We start from the raw sequence: 25,050 nt of genomic DNA, 5'->3' as shown, positions 1-25,050 counted from the left end.
TCTTCAAATCGTCTCAAAGTATCCCAAATCCGCGCCTGAAAAAAGTACATATGTTCTGAGCAACATACAAACTATATCGATGTACTTCTAAGTAGAAATAATAAACTATGTTATTAATCAGTAAAAAAATAGTGTACACTTCTTGCCAAAATAAATATTTCTGCCGTAGGCACAACTTAGCCAAGGTTTTTAAACAACATGTTTAAGATATATGTAACGATAGTGCCGTATATATAATAGTATCCTTGTTTTAGCTTACCCTTCCTCCTGTCGGTTTGCTGGTTCGTTGCGGTGTTGTCCTTTCAATGTAGTAGAGTCATTTCTTCCGTTGCGAAAACGAAGTAACAGAACGGAATGTTTGACGCCATTTTAGTTCAGGAACATACTAGTAATCTTTGCAAGCCGAGACAAACGTGTTTTGAAAAAGCAAACCGTCGTTGTGACAAAGCAAGATTCAAACGACCCACCAAAACAAAGCATCGCGTCTCTTATTGGCTGGTCCCGGCGAGAGCGAGGTAGGATTGGTCGTCAGTCATATAATCACGTGATCGCGTTCAATACTACAACCATCTTGTTTTTATATTATAGGTTTTAAGTTAAATCGCCTGTGCAGTCTGAACACTTGGATGATAGGATGTTTCTGATTGTGTGAATGTATTTATTTCAAGGCAGACAAATGATCTTCATAATTCTAATTCGTCATGATTACATGGCTTCATTCGTTCTAGAATTACACAACTTGTCGCTCACTAAGTGAAATAAAACCGCACTTCAACTCCAACATAACCTTACTCTTTGTAAATGTATCCAAAATCCACAATTAATGTCATGAGAGTTGACTTGTTTTGCTGGATTTCAGTATTTTACCAGGCATGGGGACGCTGTAAGTTCTCCCTTTGTTTACACAAAGGCTATTCACATAAACGGACGCCATGTCAGACACATCGCAATACACATCGACCGAACTACAATGTAAAGCTTGCATATTATTACCCATACATGTACCTAAAAATCATAACAAACTGATCAGGTCATGTTAGTTCAAACCCCTTTAGTCAAGCGTTTGATTACATCATGGTAATGAACCTCACGGATAAACTATTATTTCCAAAATAAAAATTCAGATTTAGACCGGAGTGTAGATTTAGGTCATTTTGACCGAGTAGGTCATATAACCCCAGCGTCGGGGCGCCCTACGCTCAAATGTGCTTTGTCGTATGGACGACATCACGATAAATCAAGCCAAGGACGCATAGGTTCAAATGTTGTATTAACAATCCTTGATCATTCTATATCTAATTTGCTTAGATTGAAGTGCTGGCAACTTTGGTTCAAGTAATTATCACCTGAAACATGAATACACGCAGTACCTATAGCTAATTACCCCTTATTGTTAGCCGCTCCCCAACACACGCCAAGTGTGCGGGGCGTAAATTTCCGTGCACGTGCACGGCGAGCACGAATCCGGGAGTGTAAGGAAATATCCGGGCCGGCACACGCGGAGCCCGGAAATCCATTGACGCGACCAGGACACGGCGAATTTCACGGGCGTGTGCGGGACTGGAAACTCTTGGAAACGTGGTTTTTCATACAGTGGAGTGTCTTGTATCTTTGTCAAGTTAGGTACAATACCAACTGTTTGTATCTGTATGAAAAATTGTCAAAATTTGGAATATATGATCAATATAAAATTTTGTACAGGTATAAACTTGGTCAATGAAAGCATTTATAACAAGAGTTCCACGATCTCATACCTTCGCCAAATGATCTTAACCCTTCCGACTGAGAAATTATTTATTTTCTCCTTGATTTTCTGTGGCCATCTTATCTTCACAGAAAGCTATTATAGCATTTCCTCATAAATTATGCAAATGACGTCCTGATTTGAATAAATGTTCAATAGGCTTATGGTATTAGCAGTCCTGAGGAGAGTTGTTGCTGTTGCAGGTTTGACCGTTGCCTGCTGACGGCCAGCCAGCTGACGGCTCCGGTGGGTGGGGAGGGGGGCGAGGAGTGGGCTGCAGTCCTGGAGGAGATGACAGGACAGATCTACTGGCTAGCCGGGACACTGCTACTCAAACAGGCACAGCAGGCAAGTTCTAGATAAATACACAGGGTTCTCACTAGGATTTTTTTACAGCACAGGGGTAAGATACAGAAGGATAAATTTGGTGGCACAAGTCGCACATTGAGCAGAAAAAATTTGAAACCCACAACCCCCTGAGATACTATTTCTTGTTTATTGAGGGTCAGATTTTGTGAAGTTGAGGCTATAGCTTCATTCTAAAGTTATAGTTTCATTTTATGCAAGATACATGAAGGTTCTTTCCCAAAAAAACACCCCTAATGCTGGTTGAAAGATATCATTAGGGGTCCAAATCACAGCATAGGGAGTCCATATTACAGCATAGGGGGTCCCTATGCTCAAAAGGCCTGGCGAGAACACTGAATGGACATTTTATGTGAATAGTTTCATCAGGTTGGTAAGTCACTGAGTAAAGAGACTCTTTTTACATCCGCATTGTACATTTGGAACCACATTGTATAGATACAGTTCCCTGTAACCATGCATAATGACTAGATACATTGTATCGAAATATTGTATGTTTGGGAATACATCTATAGCAGTGACACCTGTGCTGCAGTGCAATGTCAACCAGTCAGAATTGCCCTGAGGAAGGTGACAGACGGTCACCGAAACGTCGGCTAAATGAAAGACTTGGTTGTGTAAAAAGAGTTTCTTTACTCAAATAGACATTTTATATCCCCTTTATATATCTAGTTCTACTGTATAAGATTTGTAAAACATTCTTCTATTTAATAATCAACAGAGCAAAGACCATAACAGAGGCTTTATGTTGTACATGTTTAGGGCCAGCTGACGTGGACAGATGCTATGCCCCTGGTGACTGCATGTTATTTAGTGAGTTACCAGTCTGCTGCTCCTGACACACGGGCACCCTGGGTTACTATGGCTGACCCCGCCCGGCAACTGCCCCCGCCCACCTGCTGGTATGACCTGGCCTGCTGCAGGCTCAGCCAAGTTGGTACGTCCTCCATTTTCTTCTAAACCATGCTTCAGGGCTCGTAATGCTGGGTTCACCTTAGTGCATCCAAAATTGTGCACCCAATTTTTTTCTGTGAGTGCACCAGTGCACCCAAAGATGTTAAATGTATATAGTATACAGCGTATTCCTGACATCCAAGTCTCAGAAAGTCTTTGTTATAGTATTTTTCTTAAGATTGGACAAAATATTCCTTGTTTGAGAGCTTTGGGAACCCTCATAGCAAACAGATTATTTCCACCGCAGGCCACATGCTGGAGAGTCTACAGGTGGACCAGGGCAGTGACTGGGTAGAAGACTGCCAGTTGAAGTTCTGTAATCCGCAGGTAACGTCTCCATATTTCACTTTGAATGTACATGTACCTGTGTGTCATGCAGTTTCTTCATAATCTGCCAGGTGTCTCTTCTTGAGTTTTACCCGCCCAAAAAATGTGCGTGGGTGACAAAATCTACTACTATTTTGATTGAACAAATAATTAGTGGGCATAGAAGATGAGGGTGTTTATTAAGTAGATGTATTGAAGGATAAAGTTAGATTATTATGTTTACCAAAGCAAAACATATGGTTTTTGCTCTGTTTCTTCTTCTTCCGTTCCAAACACTGACCTGGTCAATGACCTGAACCAGACCGTCTGTCACCATGGTAACTGGTGTTGGGTTACGTCATGTTGCAGGGCCGAGAGCGAGTGTTCTACGTGCTGTTTGGGTACGGCACAGACAACAGCCGGTCGTTCCTCCTCACCAGCGACTCGTTTTCTCGTCAGGACATCGAGCTACCCGACACAGACGACCTCATACAGTACGACATGGGTAAGAAACTCCAGCCTCCTGTTTCTGTAAGAGATCTGTATCTGTATAGCCGGTATAACCGCCTTTCGGCGTAACACAGCACCAGCTTCGCAGGCACACGGCGCGGCGGCAGCTGGCTATATTACACCAATCGACTTGTTACACCTAACCATTGAACTTCTTACTCGAGACAGTTAAAAGCTATCTAATGACAATGCCCCTACTGTACTTGGTGACAGTGCATTCCACTCTGCGATACTTGTAGGAAAGAATGAATTTTTGCCCACTGGGCAACCTGGTTCAAAAAAGTATTTTGTACACTGAGTATGGTGTTGTCTATGAATGTTGATATGGTAGGAATGATCTGTAATGGTTGTGATATTTGTTGTAGTTGCCGTCCATGACCAGCCTGGAGAGCTCCAGCCTGTGGTGTGGCTGGGGTTACAGTGGTTCAGTACTGAGGACAACATCCAGCCTGACTGTAAGTCATTTCCTGCACCCTTCAGTGGACCACGTCGGCAGAACGTACTGCACCTGCACAAAACTTGTAATGTACATGTATTGTGCATAGCACTTTGGCAGAATGGCTCTTACATGTAACATGTATGAGGTTGTATTGGTGTACATGTATGTAGGGTTAACATCCCTCTTACTTACTTAGTTCGAGCTCCCGCTCGAACCAATCCTGAGAGTTGTCTCCAAAGCACTTTGTCCTCCATGGCCTTCTTTATCTCCCTGGTGTCCTGTAAGTTTCTCTGTAGTTTCAAAATGTTGTGTCGGAAAAAATATATTCTGCAACAGGCCAAAATTCTGATGCAACGTTACCAAAACGTCCAGCGAAAACCGTGAAAAATCATGTTTTTGCACAGGCGCAGTACGTTCTGGCGACATGCTCGTCAGTAGGAAAACTAGGGGGATCAGTGGTAGAATGTTGTTCAAGAATTCCTAGCATTTGTCGTTCATTTGTTTATTTGCGAAAGGAGAATGCAGTCTCATAATTTTGCAGGTAGGAATAAGCCCTGGTCTTAAAAGTTAAGAACGTGTGAATAGATTTTATGAAACATTTAGCTACAGATATTTTGTCACCATTGTGAAATATAGCCCATGCTGCTATGGTAGAGATCAGCAATTCTTAGAATGCTGTCACTTCATTTTGCACTGTCAGGGTTGGACAAGTTTGCAAAAATCCACTTTCCCTATCGGGCAAGTACATTGTCATTTTCACTTGCCCGAACCAACTTTTTACTTGCCCAAACCATTATGTATTTCCATGCATTTTACTTGCAGAAAGAAAATTATTTTATTTTTCATTAGAGATTGAAGTTTATAATGTTACTTGCTTTATTTACCAATATACGCCAGGGTACTTAGAGACTTTGTTTCTGACAAAAGGGTATATTTTTGACTGGTATCAATATAATATCTTTATTTGAAAATGATGTGTAATTTTTCTCCAAACGGTGCATTTAAAATTTACTTGCCCAATCGGGCAAGTGACGGGGGATATTCACTTGCCCGAGCAGTGCTTTTACTTGCCCTGGGCAAGTGGGCAATGGGACTTGTCCAACCCTGCACTGTTCCAACTGACTGTTTCCCTGGTGTAGGTGGCCTGTGGGTATCTCGGCTATTCCCAGATCTACAGTTCACCACAACAGACCTCAAATCTGGAGCTCCACTGTCAGTCTGCCTGCTGGATATACAGGTAAATATACTGCAGACCCTTGTATTGCTGTCAGTTTAAATTTTGAAGTTGTTTTTCATATCTCAGTCAAAGACACCCTAGGTTTCAACTTGTTACTTTCTCATCAGCTGAAGTGTGCTTGTATTATATGCTTGAATGTAGTTGTAATCCTGAGTACTACAATGTAGTTTGTCAGGTATTTTGAATTCCTGGTATAGCTATAAAGTAACTAACACTTCTGTGTGACACAATTTTAGGCCTTGTGTTATTGTCTGTCAGTATCTGTATTTATGGCTGTTTGATACAATTTTTTTTTACAATGTACAGTAATTAAGGTTCAGGACCCTCCCTAAACAAGGGTGCTCCCCCTCTCCCCCAAATCCTAGAACCTGTCCCAAAATGTTCAAATTTAGGGTTTTCTCTTAGTATTTACATGAAAATTTGCTGATTTTTCATCAACCAATGGACCTATACCATTATTACGTCACAGTTTGTTTACCGCAATGAATGCCGGTCAATCGACAATTTTATTGTACAGGGGTGCGTAGCGCAGTGTGTGTTTGTGTAGCGTTAGCCTAATATAAGGCTTTTAATACAGTACTACTTTCATCTAATGTCACAACTAAATCACCCATGCGGCATGTAATGCTGTGTCAACACAACTAGACGCAGCAAAAATCAGACATACCTTACTTTGAAAACTTTGAAATGATCTTTATTCTTTAACTGACCGTTCTAGAATGTTCATTAGAACAGGTAAACAAACTGAGACGTAATAATGGTATAGGTCCATTAAGGAAGGAGCACCTCTCCTGTCAGAATTTATGGGGAGACCCCTGAGGCTAGACTCCTATCAGAAACTTATTTCTGCTGAATTTTCCCCCAGGCCTTTGTGTATGCGACTGTATACACCAGCACCCTGCAGCTACAGCAGGAGAACATCCCGTACGGTCAGATGGAGCCCCGGGTCCTCCCCCTGCCTCTGTCTCGCTTCCTCTGCTCACAGGCACAGAGGGACTGGTGGAGCGCCACCTACAGGCTGTACACTGGAACTGCAGAGTAAGTAAAACTACATGTACATGTGCATTCTTTACATTGTATGAAAAGTGTTAGAATAGTATGTTGTTGGAATCTCCTGTCGATGCGACAGATGAGGTAATCATAGGCATACAGGTAATCATTTGCCAAGGTGGGTCCTCATGTGAGAATAATAAGAATAATATGTAGTCTAGGGAGCACGTCGGCAGAATGTACTGCGCCTGCGCAGAACCCTGGATTTTCGCGTTTTTCGTTGGATTTTTGGTCAACGTTGCATCAGAATTTTCACTGTTGCAGAGGATATCTTTTCCGACACAACATTTGGAAACTACTGTCGAAATGCTAACCTTATATGAGTAAATACGACCTTATATGAGACATTCTGCCGAAGTCCTATGTACAATACATTACGGGTTTCGCGCAGGTGCAGTACGTTCTGCCGACGTGCTAGTCTAGGGTTATTTAGCGGAGAAATCATTGGGAGATCTCTGTATTTAGATTGAAGCTTGTGCAGTAAAAATTAGTACTAAAAAGTATTACCAGTTCTTTGAGGAGATTACCGACATTTTCTATGGAACCAGATCATTCTTGAAATTATTCTTTTCTGGTTACACTACCAGGATGGGGACTCTGGCCAAGCAGAAGCTGACACTACAGCGGGGGCTGGAAGTGGTGCGTTGTGTCGGGAACCACGGTCTCCATGCCAACCTCCTGGTGCACCTGGCTGAGACATTCGCCGCACGAGTATGTGCCTCAAGTTGTTCATTTCATCGCCTATGAAACTTGTGATTAATTGTAATTAGCTCTTTTTCCTATGAAAGTGTCAGTGAAAATGTACTTAGGTTTAGAAGTTGCCTTGCACTGGGACCTGAATTACACACTTGGGTGTGCATCATTACATATACAAGTAGTCAGGGCTCAAAATACTGGCTGCATGTGCACCTTAGTGCACCCAAAATTGTAGCTGTGCACTCAATTTTTTTTGTAGGTGCACAGCTCTGTAGGTATTTTTGTACATATGAAATGTATAATTGTATACAGGATATTCTTAGCGTGCAAGTGTCAGAAAAATAATAAAGTCTTTGTTGTAGTACTTCTTTAACTTTAAGATTTTGAAGTTACATGTAGCTCCCATTTCTGATTCAAGCTGTAAGAACGTTTTGTTTTGTATGGTGCACCCAAAAAAATTTCTGTGCACCTAATTTTTTAGGTTGGGTGCACCTATTCCCAAAAACGAATTTAGAGCCCTGACAAGGCACAACGCCACATATTTTTTAAACTTCTACTCTTGTTTAACATTTCTGTGCAGATGGGGGAGGTTCAGGAGTCCAGTGAACAGCCGTGGTTCTACAAGGAGCAGTGGTCAGCCCTACAGGAGAGGAGTGCCCACTACTGGAGCACAGTTATACCTCTGCTACAGCGCCTGCAACAGTGAGTTGTCATGTTATTCTTTATTCAAAACAGTAGTCAGCATAGCAGCAGTAAAATAAAAAAAAGTATGGACCGCTGAATTTGGGCTGACCTTACATAATACATAAAAATACAACGTAGGTACGAACAGAACATACAGATTCACGACAATTACAATATGTACAACACATAAAAACTAATTCTGCATTTGACTGTTATAGAGTCTGATTGCGTGATGCAGAAATGAATGTTGAGAGCAAAAGGATCACATAAACAGCATAGACTAGACTAAGACTTAGTGTATTTGATTTGGGAATTGACTGGGGAGTATTGTATGAAGTAGGTAGGGGGTTGTGTGAAATAGAGAATATTGAGACATAGGGCAGTTTTAACCATTAGCACAATCAACTAGAAATTTGGCTACCAATTCTCTATTGGTTGCAGTGTTAGGCAGCAGGGAGAAGGCAAAAGGTTGCAACATTTTTGGCATTGTTGTGGGGTCGTGTGGTGTAACAGAAGAGTGTTCGGCTCAGATCCAAGAGGTCCCGGGCTCGAATCCTGCCTGATGCCACCGATCTTGTGCCCTTGGGAAAGGCACTTTTCCTTCCTTGAGATCATGAAAGGTTTACTTTAGTGGAAACATTCCTTTGAACGTCTGTTTTAATCTGCTACAGAAATCAGGCCGTGCTGACACCCAAGGATCCCCTGTTCCCCCACCTGAACCAAGACGCCCCCGGCTCTAAGATCCCCGAGCTGCTTGAGGAAGGCCGATTGTTCCTTGCGCAGACGGCTGCCCAGCAGGGCAGGTCTGAAGAAGCACTGCAGATGCTGAGGACCATGAACACCGCACAGGCTGCCAGGCACATGGCTCAGGTCTGTCTTTTACATTTGTATTACATTTGTGTACTCTGTGTTTTATGAATCCAGGAAGAATAGATTAGATTTGTTATCTAATCGAATGGATATCTAATAAAACATGAAACATCAACATCAGTCTGGAGGGTGGTTTCATTGGTTTTTACCTTCGCCAAGAAGGTTACGTTTTTAGAGGCGTTTGTGTGTGTGTGTGTGTGTGTGTGTGTGTGTGTGTGTGTCCGTCTGTGGACACGATAACTTAAATGGATTGTTTTGATTCTTGGTAGGTGGGTAGGTCTTGAGAGACCTCAAAATGATTAGATTTTGGACCCCCTTGGGTGGATATGCTTGGAGATTACATGTAGGTGAAACAGACTAGATGTCACAGAGTGCAGATAAATCTAAAAGGACAGTTCACAATCTGTAGTGTTATGATAAAAGGTTTTCAAAGTCCCTTTCCAGGTACGTAGTGAGTAAGTGACTTTCCACAGGATTATTTTGCTGTTGAATAAAAGTCAAATTTTCATCAACCACAAGTTTGACTTTCTTCATTCCAAACAGTTTTTTTAACTACTAGTACAAAATGTATATCACATTCATCATATACATCTATACTAGTAATTCATAGCACCATTTTCCTTGGTCATTCCTGTTTGCAGATCTACAAGTTTCTGGCCAATAAGCAGCTAGAAGACATGGAGGATGCAGATGAGGATGAGGTACAGCAGAAGAGGTCGGAGTGGGAGTCTCTAATGAACAAGGCTAGGAACTGCCTGACCTTGGCACTGGAGAGGCTGGGGGAAGACAAGAACAACGTAAGGATTCTTGACCTTGAGATAAAAATGGGTGGGGTCGTGTGGCGCAACGGCAACGTGCGCAACTCAGAATCAAGAGGTCCCGGGTTTGAGTCCTGACATGCCACCGATCTTGTGCCCTTGGGAAAGGCACTTCACACGACTTTCCTCACTAGACTCAAGTGAAAATGAGTATTGTCTGTCCAGTATTCGTCTCTATGTGCGGGACGCAACACCAGCAACAGCTGCCTCTGTTCCGTGTGTATTGCACAGTTGCAATTTCTATAAATCAAATCAAATCAATCAAATAGCAATTGAACGTTGAAATCATATCAAGGCTCAAAATGCATTTTTAGGAATACATGTAGGTGCACAAATTGGTTGCATAAAATTTTCTTTTGGGTGAACCATTTAAAACAAAATAAGTACATGTAGAATGTCTGCAAAAACTGATGCGTTTTACATGGTTTTCAGACCAGACAGGTTGTTTCACAGCAATTTGAAGCTAAAAAGATATCAGGCGCTCAAAATGCTGAGATACATCTATTTTTTATTTATTTATTTATTTATGAAGATTTACCACATTTGTGGAAGGATTGACATAACAGGACCTGGTGACTATCAAATTTTGCCATATTGGATTTTTAAAGCTTAGGTGCTGTAATTGCTTTGAATAATAACAGTAATTTACACCTTTGTTCTGCACAGCCCCTCTATGTGTCCATTCTGAAGGAGCTCCAAGCTGTTGATGAGGATCTTGGGAAGGCTCAGGATCAGCTAGCAGAGCAGCTGGATGGAGAGGGGAGCCCCCTCTTCACATCCTCTACTGCTGGTTCCCCCCCTAGACAACTCTCAAGGGGGGATGGACGCGTAAGTTACTTTTCTATGGTTTCGCACCTTAAATGCCTGCACTGCACTGCACTGAGTTATGTTTTAGCAAATTTCGTTTTAGTTTTAGAGAGTTTGTGTATGGAAATGGTTAGCATTTTTTCCTGGACCAGAAGCTTTGCAGGTAAAATCCTAGCTTCTTGTGCTTGAGCTGTATGTGTTGTCCCTTCAGAGCCCCGTCCTGGAGTCTCCGTCCAGTGTTGCAGCCCAACTGAAGGCTCTAACGCTGGATAACTCCCGTCTGCTGGAGACCTGCACACGCAGTGAACAGAGAGTCCAGGAGCTCACCGAACAGATGAAGTTCCTCATGGTGACAACATTTTTTCTTTTCTTAATAGACCTGTAAGTTTACCTTTCAGGGATTGCAAGAACTGCTTACATCACAGGGGGGTCATTTTTGATAGAAATTTGGAATCTCCAATGAATACTTGAAGCTGTCTCCACAAGTTACGTCAGATACCAATTTATACATGAACCTGTACATATGTACATGTAGGACACAGTCAAAAGCATTCTTTTAAAAAAGTCATGAAATTTGAAGATGATGATTTGATTAAGGTCTCCAACTTTGGAAATTTGTTGAAAGTTGCTCTTGACTGTCTTGAGTAACAAATGGGGACTTGATAACAATAGAAGCAATATTTTTTGAAATAATTATTTTTTCCAGTTTCAAGGTTTTCACTGAGTCAGACATTCTTGTCCCTTTTTATTTCAACAGGAAGAACTCAAAGACATGAAAGCCTCGGCTGGCACCCCTTCCCGATCAGTGGGCCAGTCCACATCCACCCAGACACCACCTGATGAGAAGACTGCACAGCCAGCTGCTGACGCGTCGTACATGGCCCAGCCGGGCTTTGCCACCCCACACTACGGCTATGCCCAGACCCCGCCGTACGGCTATGCCGCGTACACCACTCCTCTGGCGTATGGTGGTGTCCAGCATGGGTTTGGCACACCGCCGCATGGGTACGCCGGATACAGCGCGCTCCAACACGCTATGTACCACAGCTCCCAGGTGGCAGCCGCAAGTCAGGAGAGCGTCACGCAGGCGCTAGCCGCAGCAACTGGGGTGACGACGCCTGCAAGGGTTCCTGGTGCGGTGCCGGCAGCGGCAAGCATGACGTCCACCCCAGCCGCCACTGTTCCCGGTCACGACCAGACACCGCTGCTGCGATCCCTCATCATGTCCACACCTACCAACACCAAGCCGGCGGCCGCCGTGGCCTCGGACGATGCACAGAAGGGCCCGCCGAACCAGACGATGCGCACCAGCGAGTCCATCTCCTTAACGCGTGTCTCGACCGAACCTTCGCAGCCACTTTCTGTCACCATTCCTCCGGAACACATCAAGTCCCCAGTGTACCAGAACCAGGGGTACTCTCCCAGTGTGCTGCAGGCTTCGCAGCGGAGCTATGTGCACACGGTGGTGCACGGGCCCAGCCCCACGACGCAGTTTGCTGGAACCAGCCCCCGAGCACAGCTACAACAGGGGATGCCGCTTACCACGCAGAACATCCAGGGTTTCGTGCAAGCCTCCCAACCTGCGGCGTTTACAGGGCTGATGAAGCCAGGAGTGGCGACAACAACGCTCCAACCAGGCACACTTCAGCCAGGCATGCCAGGGTACAACCAAGCCATGCAGGCAGCTGCCTTGCGCATGGGACTGGCACAGGGATATCCGCAAGCCGTCAGCCCCCGGGCTATGCAGATCCCTCAGGCACAGCTAGCAGGAAGACCGGGAATCACCACAGGTGTTCCCCAGCTGTCTCAGGGAGGCCAGACTATCCCTGCCACCCAGTCCTTACCAGCAGCAGCTAGTCCACAGAGAGTACAGATGGGGGTTCACTCCAGACTCGGAGTGGTTCCCAGCATCCCTGTCAGTTCCCAGGCCCTGTCGGCAGCAGCTGCCGGAGGCTTCTTCAGTTTCAGCACTGCCTCACAGATACCCGGAACCCAGCTGCCAGGGATCGCTACGAAGTACCCAATTCTCACCACCATGGTGGATCCGAACACTTTCCGATCTACCCCCACGTTCACTGTCCCCAGGAGCTTGACTCCTCAATTTGGGGAGTACTCAGACCAATCAAAATCCCCATCAGAAGAGGAAGAGGTCTCAACGCCTGACTCAGAGGAGCCCTCCGAGACGAATATTCAGATTGGCCCTGGGTATTTCAGGCCACCCGGAGAAACGGAGTCTCCAATAACCTTTGCCTCGATAGTAGGTGACGGGGAGCAGGCCAGTGACCTATCCAAGGAACTGTTTGTAACTGGCGAAGAGCGGATGTTCCAACGTCCAGAAGACGTGGACAGAGAGAACCAGGAGCTCGCGAGTGACGAAGAAACAGAAGCTCACGACGACGGCATCCACTTCGAGCCAATCGTGACCCTCCCAGACAAGGTGGAGCTGAGAACCGGGGAGGAGGATGAGGACACAATGTTCGTTCACCGGGCAAAGCTGTTCCGCTTCGACAAGGACAGCCAGCAGTGGAAGGAACGCGGCCTGGGCAACATCAAGGTCCTGAAGAACCGACACAACAAGCGCTTCCGCATCCTGATGCGCCGCGACCAGGTCCTGAAGATCTGCTGCAATCACTACATCACAGCCGACATGTCCATGAAACCAAACGCAGGCTCGAACCGGTCCTGGGTGTGGGTCGCTATGGACTTTGCAGAGGAGGAGGGCACACAGGAACAGTTTGCTGTGAGGTTCAAGGAGGCAGAAACTGCCCAACTGTTCAAGAGCAAAGTGGACGAGGCTATCCAGGCAATCTCGTCCATGCCTGCAACATCTAGTAAGAAATCTCCGCAGAAGGAACCATCCTCTCCAACAAAACCACTGTCTCCTGGAAAACCGCTTTCTCCAAAAAAGCCACCCTCTCCGACCAAAACTAAAGACCAGGAAGTCCCTGATACTTTTGGTGAGCTGTTCAAGCCGAAGCCAGGTACAACTCCAGAACCAAGCGAGCCAACTTTGTCATTAGGGGACATGTTTAAGCCCAAAGCTGGATCGTGGGACTGCCCAACATGCATGCTTAGCCAATCAGGAGACAAAGATGCCTGCTTGGCTTGTGAAACCCCAAAACCAGGCACTGCACCAAAGCCAGCCAAGTCGGGATTCTCCTTTGGCAGCATGTTCAGTCAGGATGCCGCCAGCCAGCCGACCACCCCGTTTGGTGCAACTGGTGCCGCTGCCAAGCCTGGTGTGGGCACAGCCGCCCAGTCTGGGTTTTCCTTTGTAAGCACTGGCCAGTCGGGTTTCACCTTTGGAACGTCACAGCCAACAGCAGAGAGCACTCAGTCGAAGACAGGGTTTTCCTTCGGGTTTTCCCTACCACAGACATCCACTACATCCCAGAGTACATCGCTAACAGGCTTCCAGTTCAAACCAACCCAACCAGAAACAAGTGATAGTGCCCGATCAGGAGGATTCTCCTTCAAGCTGGACCAATCACAGCCATCTGAGTCAGGCTTTGGACTCAACTTTGGCCAATCGCAGCCCAATGCTCCCAGCCAATCAGGCTTCAAGTTCACCCTCAGCCAATCACAGCCAAGTGAAGGCACCCAACCAGCAACCAGTTCTGAAGGAAGCAAGTTCACCTTTGGTGATGTGAAAGGTGGGCTTCCTGTTGTAGGTGCTGGTAATGACGGCACATTCGGGGGCTTTAAGTTCTCCTTTTCACCTTCTCCTAACACCGCCACCACCACCGTTGCCTCCTCTTTGGCAAGTCAGTTCAAATTCTCCCTCCCTGTGTCCTCAGTAACAGCTGTCACCACTGTGTCAACTCCTGTTGTCAGTATGATCCCCGGGCCACGAACCAGCACCCCTATTGGCACGCCTGAAAAGCAGCACCCAGCTGCCAGGACAGGTAAGTTGTCGGGTATGTTTTGAGTAAAAATAAGCAGCATGCAGCATGTTGAGTTCACATATGGGCTTGTGCATGTGGTGATGACTTGGCAAGGCTTGGTGCAAAAAGGTTAGTTGCATGTCACACCTCTTGTTATATGTTGTTAACTCTCTTATTTCAATAATCAAATTCATTAGTTATATGCTTGTTATCCTATGCTGTAGTCTCTAAGTCTAACCCTAGCTAAAACCAAAGTCTACGTGTACATTCTATGTTTGACAATCCTCGAGCACAGCTTGAAGTTACAGGATGCTGACTGCAGATTTACCTTCACTCTCAACAGACAAAGCCACAGCAGAAGCTGACCCAGATGTTATCTTTGTGTACGAAAAGAAGCCGACCGCAGATCAGATCGAACGTGCAAAGAAATACCTCCTGCCCCCCACGTTCTACCTGTTCGAGGACAAGCCACTTCCGGAGGGCTGGACGGAAGAGGACAAGCTAGACGACAAACCAGAACGTCCTGTCGTCAAGAGTGCGGACACGCCTAGCAACGCCTCAGCAGCAGTAAGCACAACAGAGCCAAGTGAAAGCAACAGCCTCTTTGGTGCAGCGTCGTCCAATCTCATGTTTGCGGACCTAACTGCCGGCAAAACACAGGATTTTGCCTGGGGAAAGTCCGACAAGCCGTTTGGTGGCTTCCAGGGTGCAGGCACGCAACTTTTTGGGACCCTAAACACAAGCCAGGAAAGCGACGAGCCAAACATTGAGGAAGAGCGTGATATCTACTTTGAACCCATCATACCATTGCCAGAAAAGGTGGAACTGATCACTGGAGAAGAAGATGAGAGGGTCCTGTACCAACAACGGGCCAAGCTCTTCCGGTGGGACAAAGGCACCAACCAGTGGAAAGAACGGGGTGTTGGCAACATCAAGTTCCTCCAACACAAGACGACAAAGCGTATCCGTATAATCATGCGCCGTGACCAGGTTCTGAAAGTGTGTGCTAACCACTTCATCACCACCGACATGACGCTGAAGCCAAACGCCGGATCAGAGCGGTCGTGGGTGTGGAATGCCATGGACTGCTCGGACGAAGAGCCAGCTTTCGAGCAGTTTGCAGCCAGGTTCAAGACCGCAGAAGTTGCGGAGGAGTTCCACAAACGTTTCGAACAGTGCCAGGCCATGCTGATCGACGTCATGCCTCCCTCTCCCAGCAAAAACGCCGGTCCTTCCCGGGAGTCACAGCTCATCAACAGTGCAGAGAAGCTGAAGTCAGAACTGAAGTCGCTGAAAGAGCAGTTTGCCGCTGCTGGACCCGGCATGCACAGCCCTCGCGAAGCAGAAGAACAAGAGGCCGACACTCTGGCCTCCGTCTTACGCAAGGAACGAGCCGACACTCCCGGAAGCATCGACCGCCTGGAGTGGGACAACTACGACTTACGAGAAGACAGCAGCCACGACACTTCAAACCAGAGTTTCTTTGGCAGCACGTCCCAGACTGCTTCATTTTCATTCTCAGCATCTTTCGCAGACAGCAGGAACTTATCCCTAAACTTGAACAAGACTGAGCCCGAGGAAGACGAATATTACCAGGATGACGAAGAAGATAATATCCATTTCTCACCGATCGCCAACTTACCCGAGAACGTGGAGCACGTGACAGGGGAAGAGGACGACACAACGCTGTTTGAACATCGAGCCAAGCTCTACAGGTTCAATGTCTCCAATCAGGAGTGGAAGGAGCGTGGAGTCGGAGACATCAAAATTCTTCAGAACCTCTCGGACGGTCGGGTTCGCGTTGTCATGAGAAGGGAAAGGATCATGAAACTGTGCGCGAACCACCACATCACCACGGACATGAAACTCCAACCCAACAAGGGGTCAGATCGCTCCTGGGTCTGGACAGCCATGGATTTTGCAGACGAAGAATTGAAGCCTGAACAACTTGCTGTGAAGTTTAAGAGCAAAGAGGTGGCTGATGAGTTCCGGGATCGCTTCGAATTCGCTCAAGATCTTCTGCGAGAAGGGAAGATCTGTACTCCACCAACCTCTGGTACCAACACCCAACCCGGAACTCCGGAAATAGAGAAGCTCCCGGAAATGAACGAGGCAACCAGCAGGGCTCTGTCTCGACAAACACCAACGAGGTTGACCTTTGACATTGACGCAGGCAAGAAGCAGGATGCCTCGCCCAAGTCCGATGACCAAGCGACGCCACCAAAGGACGGTGGCGTGGTCTCACCATCAAAGTTCACATTAGCCGATAGTCAGCCGACCAAACCTACTATCATCTCTCCCTCAAAATGGACCTTCGGTTCACCGACTACTGACTCTTCCTCGACACAACCTGCCTTCAGCTTTGTACCCTCAACCCAGCCAGCTTTTAGTTTCGCCACCATTTCCAGTAGTACCACCCCCTTCTCCTTCACTCTGGGAAGTAGTAGCACTGGGGATTCCTTGTTCGGAGCTCCCACCACAACAGCCTTCGGGTTGACTTCCATTGCCGAGAGGTCCGAGGAAGCATCATCGGAAGAAGCATCTCCCACCAGAGGTTCTGTCCATTTCTTGTTCTTTATTTTGCCTTTATACATCTTCTATCAATCTTTATTTTACCCATAAACCATCCATCTGTAAGTCTTTCTGTCCAGCTATTTATACAATGTACATTGTGTTAAAATTTGAATATGTGACTTCTTATGTATGCTGACACCTGCTCCTTTTGTCTATTTAGTACACTGTTTCTCTTAATGCAAAGCACTGGTCACTTGAAATTTGAGAAGTTTCCCTCCTAATATAAAGTGGCTGGTGCCAATAGTGACTTTAAGATGGGGAGATTGGTGCAAACTTGTGAAAGCTAATTATATAAGATTTGTCATGTGTCATTTACCTGTCTTGTTCTAGAATATCCTTTGTTCCTAACAGCAGTTATATTTTGACTTCTAGAAAAAGCACCAACTGACCTATCCCAGAGGTCACCCGAAAAAGTACGGCAGCTTCCTGCCATGACCCCTGACCTGACCTCTGACCTCAGCGTGGAGATAATCTACGAGAAGGAACCCTCTGCGAGGCAGCTGACCCGCGCGCTGACCTACCGTCTCCCGTCCACGTTCTACCTCTACGAGGACCTTCCCGATCCAGAGGGTTACAGGCCAGAGGAGGACTTTGACGATTACGAGATTTGGTTTGACCAGTGGAAGGCAGGGAAGGCACTGAGGAAAGATGCCCCCCAGCCTTCTCAGTCAACGTCTACACCAGCCAAGACAACTCCCAGTGCCAGTACTGCTGTTGGCACCATACAGGGTGCTACTGGGGGTCAAGGTTTGTAAGATATATGTTTTTCCTGCCCTCGAAGTATAAAATAGGTCTTTTGCTACTGACGTGTGCAGATTTTATACAGATTTTAGACATGGTTATACCCTTAGGAGATCTAGTCTGTGTAATGCAAACTCTGCCGTCCGTGGCTTTAGTGGCCCCTCCCCGCAGGCCGGCTGGATGTTGGGCGGCCGGCAACCGTAAAGCAATTTAATCAGGCTATAGGTTTATCAGGCCATCCGTTTATGAGATGTTGAGATTGCTTGTAAGTAATTCATAATGAGTAAATGGCTTTATCTTTGCCAGGAGACAGGGTAATTCTGTATTGTCCTTATATGTTTTACAGAACCAACAGGCCTAGGGGGAGGTTCAACAGACGTGTTTGGTAGCACTTCTGTGGCCAGCTTGTCTTTTGCATCACTAGCATCGACTACTGATGGAGGCTTCGCTTTTGGAAAAACAGGTGGGCCTTGAATCTCGCCCTTTGCACATAATGCCATACGTACATGTAACATTATGTATACCACACTTTTGGTATATGCTAGCCATACCTACTAAGAAATACCATGCTACGGGGATGGATGCGCAACTGAGATTTCGAAAAATTTGAACTGATGACATTTTGTACGTAGGGTTTGTCTGTTTGTTTGGAACAGCATAACTCAGTCAAGAAGCTTTATATGCTATTTATTCAAGTCATCAACTTATTTGCATAATTGATGAGGAAGTGCTAGGCTTTTTTGTTAAGATAAGGCTGTCATTGAGTGGAGAATATGATCTAGCTACCGATATAATCCATGCAAATGAGACTCTAATTTGCAAAATCAATGAGTTAAACTGTATAATTTGTCCACCAACATCATTTGGCTTGTTTGCAAAATGTTCTTCTCCTGTTATTCTAGGCTCCTTCAGCTTTGCTGGGGCCGGGGCCACCCTGTTTTCAGGGGCCTCAGCAGAGGATGCCCATGGTGATGATGACCATGTGCCTGAAAATCACGACATCCACTTTGAGCCTATAGTCTCTCTGCCAAAGGTAACCTTTGTACACAGTAGTGTGGATATTCCTTCACTCTTCTTCAAAATAAAGGCTAGGTATGAACTAAAAGGTAACTTTTGCATAGCAAATCCATAATGTTTACCTTCGCATCTGGTCTTTTGTGCTAATTCCTACCCAAACACATTCACATATGGTCAGACAGGAGTCGTAATCCATCCTACTATAAAATTGCAACATGATGTACCCCAACACAGTTTACCATGGTGACAGACGTCTGGTTCAGGTCATTGACCTTATTGGATTGTAGGAGAAGAAGGAAAAGAGGAACAGAGCAAAAACAATGTGTGTAAACATAAAAAGGCACCTGACACACTATGCTACACACAAAAACCCTGCTGAAGTAGGACGGTAACACACTATGTTTTCAGAGTCCTGCAGGGCAGGTTTTACATGCATTTAATTTCTCTTAGGTGGATGTGAAAACAGGTGAGGAAGATGAAACAGTCATCTACAGCCAGAGGTCCCGTCTGTACCGCTGGGACAAGGACACCTCCCAGTGGAAGGAGCGCGGCCTCGGAGAGATGAAGATTCTTCAGCACAAACAGGTACAACCCTTTTCAGCTCTCACTCACTATCTGGTTTAGCGTCACTGACTCTGTTGTTCCCCGTCTTATGAGGTTTAGACACTGTTCGAAATACTTTTAAATTTTTGAGCCAGGTAGCACAGTGTGCTATGTTGGTAGAAATCATTATGAAACAAGTTTAAACTGCAATTTCCAAAACAACAAATTGGACTCACCCAAATTTTTGACTGTACAACTCCAGTTTCTGTCAAGGAATGAGCAATCCGCTGCTTCCGTGACGTCATGTAGATAACATGTGACTCCGTGAGCAGTGGATCATAGGTTGCAGAAAGTCTATGGCGCCCCCCGTCTCTGTTGAGGGATGGTTGTAATGCCCTGATGTAGATGGCCTCTTTAATCCCTCGTGCAGAGAAATCTGGTTGCTGTTTCATATGTTGTTGTTGTTGTTTACTTGTGTAGGAGACCCGTTTCCGGCTGGTGATGCGTCGTGAACAGGTGCTGAAGGTGTGCTGTAATCACATGATCAAACCTGACATGGACCTCAAACCCAACGCAGGGTCGGACAGGTCATGGGTCTGGAGCTCCATGGACTACTCAGGTAAGAAATGTCTACTTAGGATGTTTTGTATCTATCCAGGTAGTCTAAATTTTGTTGTGTTAAGTTGCAGCATAGCACAAGACTGCCTATGTTCAAGATTGTCCACAGAAACAGAGACCAAGTCATAATACATGTATGGGACATTGAATTCAAAGTACATTTTTATCAATATACATTGCTATTAAATCTAAGATATAAAGAACCTAAACTTAAGATCATGGAGATAGCATAATAGTTACCCAGGGACAGGGTCAGGGAATAGGACTCATACCAATGTTCAGGTTAATGAAGTAGTACTTCCTTTCTTTCTATCACAGTCATGCATATACATGCATGTTTGTGTATCATCGGATTGTTTCTCAGAGTACTTTTCATTGTGTTATTTCTGAATTTGTTGACCTCTCTCAGACTGTAACTACCATCTCAGGAACACAGTGGCTATGTTTCCAGCATATGTAATAATGTATGTTACATTTCCATCCACAGAGGAGCCCAAACTTGAGCAGTTTGCCATCAAGTTCAAGACCATTGAGTTAGCCCAGGCCTACAAAGACAAAGTCGAGGAGTGCAAGGCAATACTAGCAGAAGCAGAGAGCACATCGGGTGTGCCGGCCAGCTCAGATCAACCATCACCGGTAAAAGAAAACAGGCAGGATGCTTCAACGTCGCAGACACCTGAATCTTCACCTGTGAAAGGAAACAGGCAGCAGACTTTGGCGCCACAGACACCTGAGGTCCTGGAGAAATCTGAGACAGAGTCTCCAGAGAAGTCACCAGCAAAGGTGGTTGTTCAAGTATATAAAGGGCCAAATGAATGCCTTTCTGTGTGATAATCCACCACAGTAAAATATCACAGGATATCCCTAATGATAATTAATGATGGTTCCCGGGGAGGAGCAATGTCACATTTCTTGAATAGATTTGCCGACAGAAGTTGGCTTGGGTGAAAGAAAAATTCCAGTGCAAAAAAGAAACCCCGATAGAAAAAAGTCTAAAAGCACGCCAAAAATAACCCAAAACCTCTGCTTGGAGAGTATGTACATACTAGATATATTATAAACGGCTAATGTACAGTGCAGGAAGATTTACAGCTTTCAGGATAACATTTCAATTTGCAGATGTGCATTTACAGAAGTAAAAACTTTTTTTAGACTAGAAATAAGCCTTGAACATCATTAACACATTTTGTTTTGAGCCATACATTAATACATAAGCAATATGTCAATGGGTGGTTTAGGTTGCTCATGTTCACAAATTTATTCATACATGTATTTATATTTACTGCAGGGTTTTGGTGATCTGTTGAAGACAAAACCAGAAACGTCAGCAGCTAGTAGCACAGCAGACAGTGGGAGTGGGAGTCTCTCTTCTCTGTTCAAACCCAAAGCTGGTACGTGGGAGTGTGATGTCTGCATGGTGAACAACAACCCTGCTGAACAGACGGTATGCCCCGCATGCAATACGCCTAAACCTGGTACAGCTGTACAGGCACCGGCTGCACCAAGCAGCTCAGGACTATCCGGCTTTGTTTTCAACCAACCTGGGACAGCCTCCACGAGTTTCGGAGGGTTTGACCTCACCAAACCATCAGGGTCCACGTTTGGTCAGCCGCCGGCCTCGAGTGGGTCAGTTTTCGGGAAGGCTTCGTCGGGAACCGGAGTCGGTTTTACTTTCGGCAGTCCAGCAAAGCCAGCGGAAACCACAGGGTTCGTCTTTGGTGCTCCGAGCACGGGAACGAGTACTGCTGGGACCAGTCAGCCAACCGGTGCAGGGTTCCCTTTTGCGGTCAAGGCCAGTGAGACACCATTCAGTACTTCATCTCCGTTCTTCGGCCAACTGCAGGGAAAGGAGATGCCCAGTATAGGTGATTTGGCCAAACAGTCGCTCATGACAGCCGAGACTGGTACGAAGCCACTGACCTTTGCAGATGCCCTGAAGCAGAAAGCGACTGATTTCGCCCTCGGTGGACAGGATAGCACGAGTAGTACAGCTCCTCCCGGCACTCAGCTTGGCGGCACGTCCACCTCAGACACGTCCGTGACATCACTCTCCTTCCAGGAGATGGCTAACCAGGCTGGAGGGTTCAAGTTCACCTTCAGTCCTGAGAAGATTGTACCAGCGTCGAAGACCAGCGCTAAAAGTCCGCTGAAGAGCCCCATCAGGAGCCCGACCAAGGATGACGGGGAGTACTACGAGTCCGACGGTGGCGAAGACATCCACTTTGAGCCGATCGTCAAACTTCCCGAGAAGATCGAGCTCAAGACGGGAGAAGAGGATGAGGAGCAGCTGTTTAAGTACCGAGCCAAGCTGTTCCGCTGGGACACAGACTCCGGTCAGTGGAAGGAGCGAGGGATCGGAGACATCAAGATTCTCCGCCACAAGACGACCGACCGCTGCCGGGTGCTGATGAGGCGGGAGCAGGTCCTGAAGCTGTGTGCGAACCACCTCATCACGGGGGCGATGTCGCTACACCCCAACTCCGGGTCGGACCGCTCCTGGGTCTGGACGGCCACGGACGCGGCTGAAGACGAGGTGAAGACGGAGCAGTTCGCCGTTCGATTCAAACTCCCCGAAACGGCGGCCGAGTTCAAGACGCACTTCGACCGGTGCGTGGAAACAGCAAAGACATTTTCTTCCCCAGCCAAAGCAAGCCCAGAGAAAGGCACTACTGTTCAAAGCCCGTCATCACAGGACAGTCCCGGTGCTGAGGCAGCAGCGAGTCCAAAGACCCCAATCCGCAGCTGTGACCCCAAACTGGCGGCTACACTGCAGGACATCGAGACAGAAATTGCTGATGGTAAGTTGTTTTGTAATGTTTTGCTATAGACTGTCTCATCGCTTTTTTGTTTCCATTTTCCTTCTGGTGCATTCTTTTTTTCTTGATCATTCTTGATCGGATAGTTACATAATTTTGAGCTTATTGTCATTAGGCTTTCCCAAATCTGACCCTTAGTATGCACAGTTGTGGGACTTTTGTATTATTTTGATAGCCTTTACCAGACTGCTTAGTAACTACGCTGGCTAAATATACCGGGTAGGAGAATATTTGCCAGGGGAGTTTGGCTGCCTTGAAGGTTTGACTGGGCGGGGCAGCTTCAGAGGGAAACTACCTCCCACGGCCGGACTCCCTTGGCCAATTTTACTCTCTTTTTTGCCGAATTATACAATCCGTATTCCTGTAGAAAGGCCTGGTGGAGGCTATTATTTTAATGCTTTTAAAAAAAGCTGTTGATTGAGGGAAGTGATCTCTGATTGGAGATGACGTTTCTCCTCACCCCAGCAATCAAGGAGGATGATAATGACAACCGTGATGGTACCAATGAGTTGAATCCGTCCGGGGACGTTAGTACATGTAGCTCCGGGAATGTGGAGTCTGAAGGGTTTACATTGCTCAGCTCCCCAGCGCAGAACAGACAGTCAGAGGGACACTAAGGTAGACATTTGGATGTGGTGTCTGCTGGCCTCTTTTTGTTTCTTTCTTTCTGCATCCTTTGTGTCTGCAGTGACTGCATGTGGAATAAAAATATCTGTATCTGTACAGCCGGTATAACCGCCTTTCGGTGTAACACACCAGCTTCGTAGGCACGCTGGCTACATTACACCGATCGGCTTGTTACACCTAACCCTTGAACATCTAACTCTAGGCATTGTTTAAAGCTATCTAATGACAATGCCCCTACTGTACTTGGTGACAGCAAGTTCCACTCTGCAATAGTTCTAGGAAAGAATGAATTCTTGAATATGTAGGAAATCATACTGATTTTGCTTGCTGCTACTAGTATTGCTGTGTTTTGGGTCATTTGCAATGAAACTGATGCTCCTTAAACTACTGTACCACAGTACCAGTATCAGATGCTTGAGATCATTTCAGGCAAAGAACAACTTAGTGAGGGGTAAAATATAACCTTAAACTACATGTACATATATATGCCTGAAGTTAGATGTACCAAGGTTAGGCCAAGGAAAAAAGATTGTGTTTCCCGTTTCCCGACCCACCCTAGAAAAACCTGCCAACCCTAGCCTTTTTTGGGGTGGACCCCTGCATGGGACATAAATTTTTGACACAATTTCTGACACCCGAGTGATGAAACATTGTACAATTGGTTTTCTAACATTGACATTGACATTAAAAGTGTCCTCATGCAAGTTTTACTTTGTTTAACTACATATTCTATATGTTGGATCACTATAATTATAGATATCACCCAAGTCTAAAAAAAATAAAGAAAAAAGATAGTCCCTACCTACAGGCTATTCAAGCAGATATAACATAACTACCCTTTTTTTATCTCATTTTACAGGAAGCAGCCCTAAAACAGGCAGCAGTGATGGAACTCCAGTGTAGTCGCCCATGATGTTTGGTGCCAACCCAACAAGCTTTTCTTTAACTTACAAGCTTCATTATTATAATGTGATTAAGAATAGACCAATCACAAGACTACACCTAAAAGGTTTATGGTAATGAGGACATACTGCGTTGTGGTTGGTTACAGCAAACTTGCACACTAATGGTTAAGAATAAGTGATCTGATTCATGTTTTCTAGTAAAAAAATTCCTTTGTGGAAATAAACTGTATGCGAAATTCAAAGTCGTTAAAAGTTAGTGGGACCACAAAGAAATGTAAGGGAAGTACTCTCTTCAAGATGTGATCTGTGGAATGGATCCACCTCAAAGGTGATGCCCAAAAAAATAATCCCCATTTCTCTAGAAGGGTCGAATCTTATCTTAGAATGAAAAAAAAAATGTTCCGGAACAACCTTATGAAGGAAAACCAATAGACCCATTCGACTTTCACGGATCGCATAAACTGCATACGTCACAGGGGGGACATTTCGAATAGAAACTACAATGTACGTCACAGGGGGGACATTTCGAAAGTTCCTTTCATGGATCGCATAAACTGCATACGTCACAGAACAAAATAACATTAAATTGTTGTACAGAATGCCACCATACAAAGTTGATGCCTGTTTTCCTGTCATTTCCGCACATATTACCGAGAAAATAGATACTTACCTACCTTTTAGTAAAAAAATGATCTGCCAAGTTGGACACCGTGAGCGCAAGCCACGTTCGACTTCAGCGTTCTAGAACGACGTTCTTTCGAAATGTCCCCCCTGTGACCTAAGCAGTTTATGCGATCCGTGAGAGTCGAATGGGTCTATTGACTTGTGGATTTTTGTCTAAACG

The 25,050-nt window shown here is 45.6% G+C and overlaps 1 protein-coding gene across 6 annotated transcripts in view; it reads left to right on the top strand.

Moving 5' to 3' along the window:
- The window catches only part of LOC109485009 (E3 SUMO-protein ligase RanBP2-like), a 29,957-nt gene extending 5,368 nt beyond the window's left edge, over positions 1-24,589 (top strand). The window contains exons 8-32 of one of the 6 annotated variants that reach the window (XM_019788387.1): positions 1,948-2,092; positions 2,873-3,047; positions 3,312-3,391; positions 3,740-3,875; positions 4,246-4,335; positions 5,459-5,556; positions 6,422-6,594; positions 7,194-7,317; positions 7,883-8,004; positions 8,658-8,856; positions 9,498-9,653; positions 10,341-10,502; positions 10,693-10,830; positions 11,239-14,134; positions 14,285-14,386; positions 14,709-16,919; positions 17,312-17,686; positions 18,027-18,143; positions 18,583-18,713; positions 19,148-19,282; positions 19,721-19,859; positions 20,346-20,641; positions 21,147-22,656; positions 23,140-23,292; positions 24,161-24,589. In XM_019788387.1, coding sequence (XP_019643946.1) covers positions 1,948-2,092; positions 2,873-3,047; positions 3,312-3,391; positions 3,740-3,875; positions 4,246-4,335; positions 5,459-5,556; positions 6,422-6,594; positions 7,194-7,317; positions 7,883-8,004; positions 8,658-8,856; positions 9,498-9,653; positions 10,341-10,502; positions 10,693-10,830; positions 11,239-14,134; positions 14,285-14,386; positions 14,709-16,919; positions 17,312-17,686; positions 18,027-18,143; positions 18,583-18,713; positions 19,148-19,282; positions 19,721-19,859; positions 20,346-20,641; positions 21,147-22,656; positions 23,140-23,291 — 9,862 coding nt within the window. In that variant the 3' untranslated portion in view covers position 23,292; positions 24,161-24,589. Of the gene's footprint in view, positions 1-1,947; positions 2,093-2,872; positions 3,048-3,311; positions 3,392-3,739; positions 3,876-4,245; positions 4,336-5,458; positions 5,557-6,421; positions 6,595-7,193; positions 7,318-7,882; positions 8,005-8,657; positions 8,857-9,497; positions 9,654-10,340; positions 10,503-10,692; positions 10,831-11,238; positions 14,387-14,708; positions 16,920-17,311; positions 17,687-18,026; positions 18,144-18,582; positions 18,714-19,147; positions 19,283-19,720; positions 19,860-20,345; positions 20,642-21,146; positions 22,657-23,139; positions 23,293-24,160 lie in introns of all 6 variants that reach the window. The other 5 variants (XM_019788386.1, XM_019788388.1, XM_019788384.1 and 2 more) reach the window with 5 other exon arrangements.
- The last annotated feature ends 461 nt before the right edge of the window (positions 24,590-25,050 follow it).

Source organism: Branchiostoma belcheri, unplaced genomic scaffold, assembly GCF_001625305.1.
Source record: "Branchiostoma belcheri isolate BF01 breed outbred unplaced genomic scaffold, Haploidv18h27 scaffold72, whole genome shotgun sequence".
Lineage (NCBI taxonomy): Eukaryota > Metazoa > Chordata > Leptocardii > Amphioxiformes > Branchiostomatidae > Branchiostoma > Branchiostoma belcheri.
The sequence above is the reverse complement of the archived record's forward strand: the minus strand, read 5'-3'. Positions and strand labels throughout refer to the sequence as shown.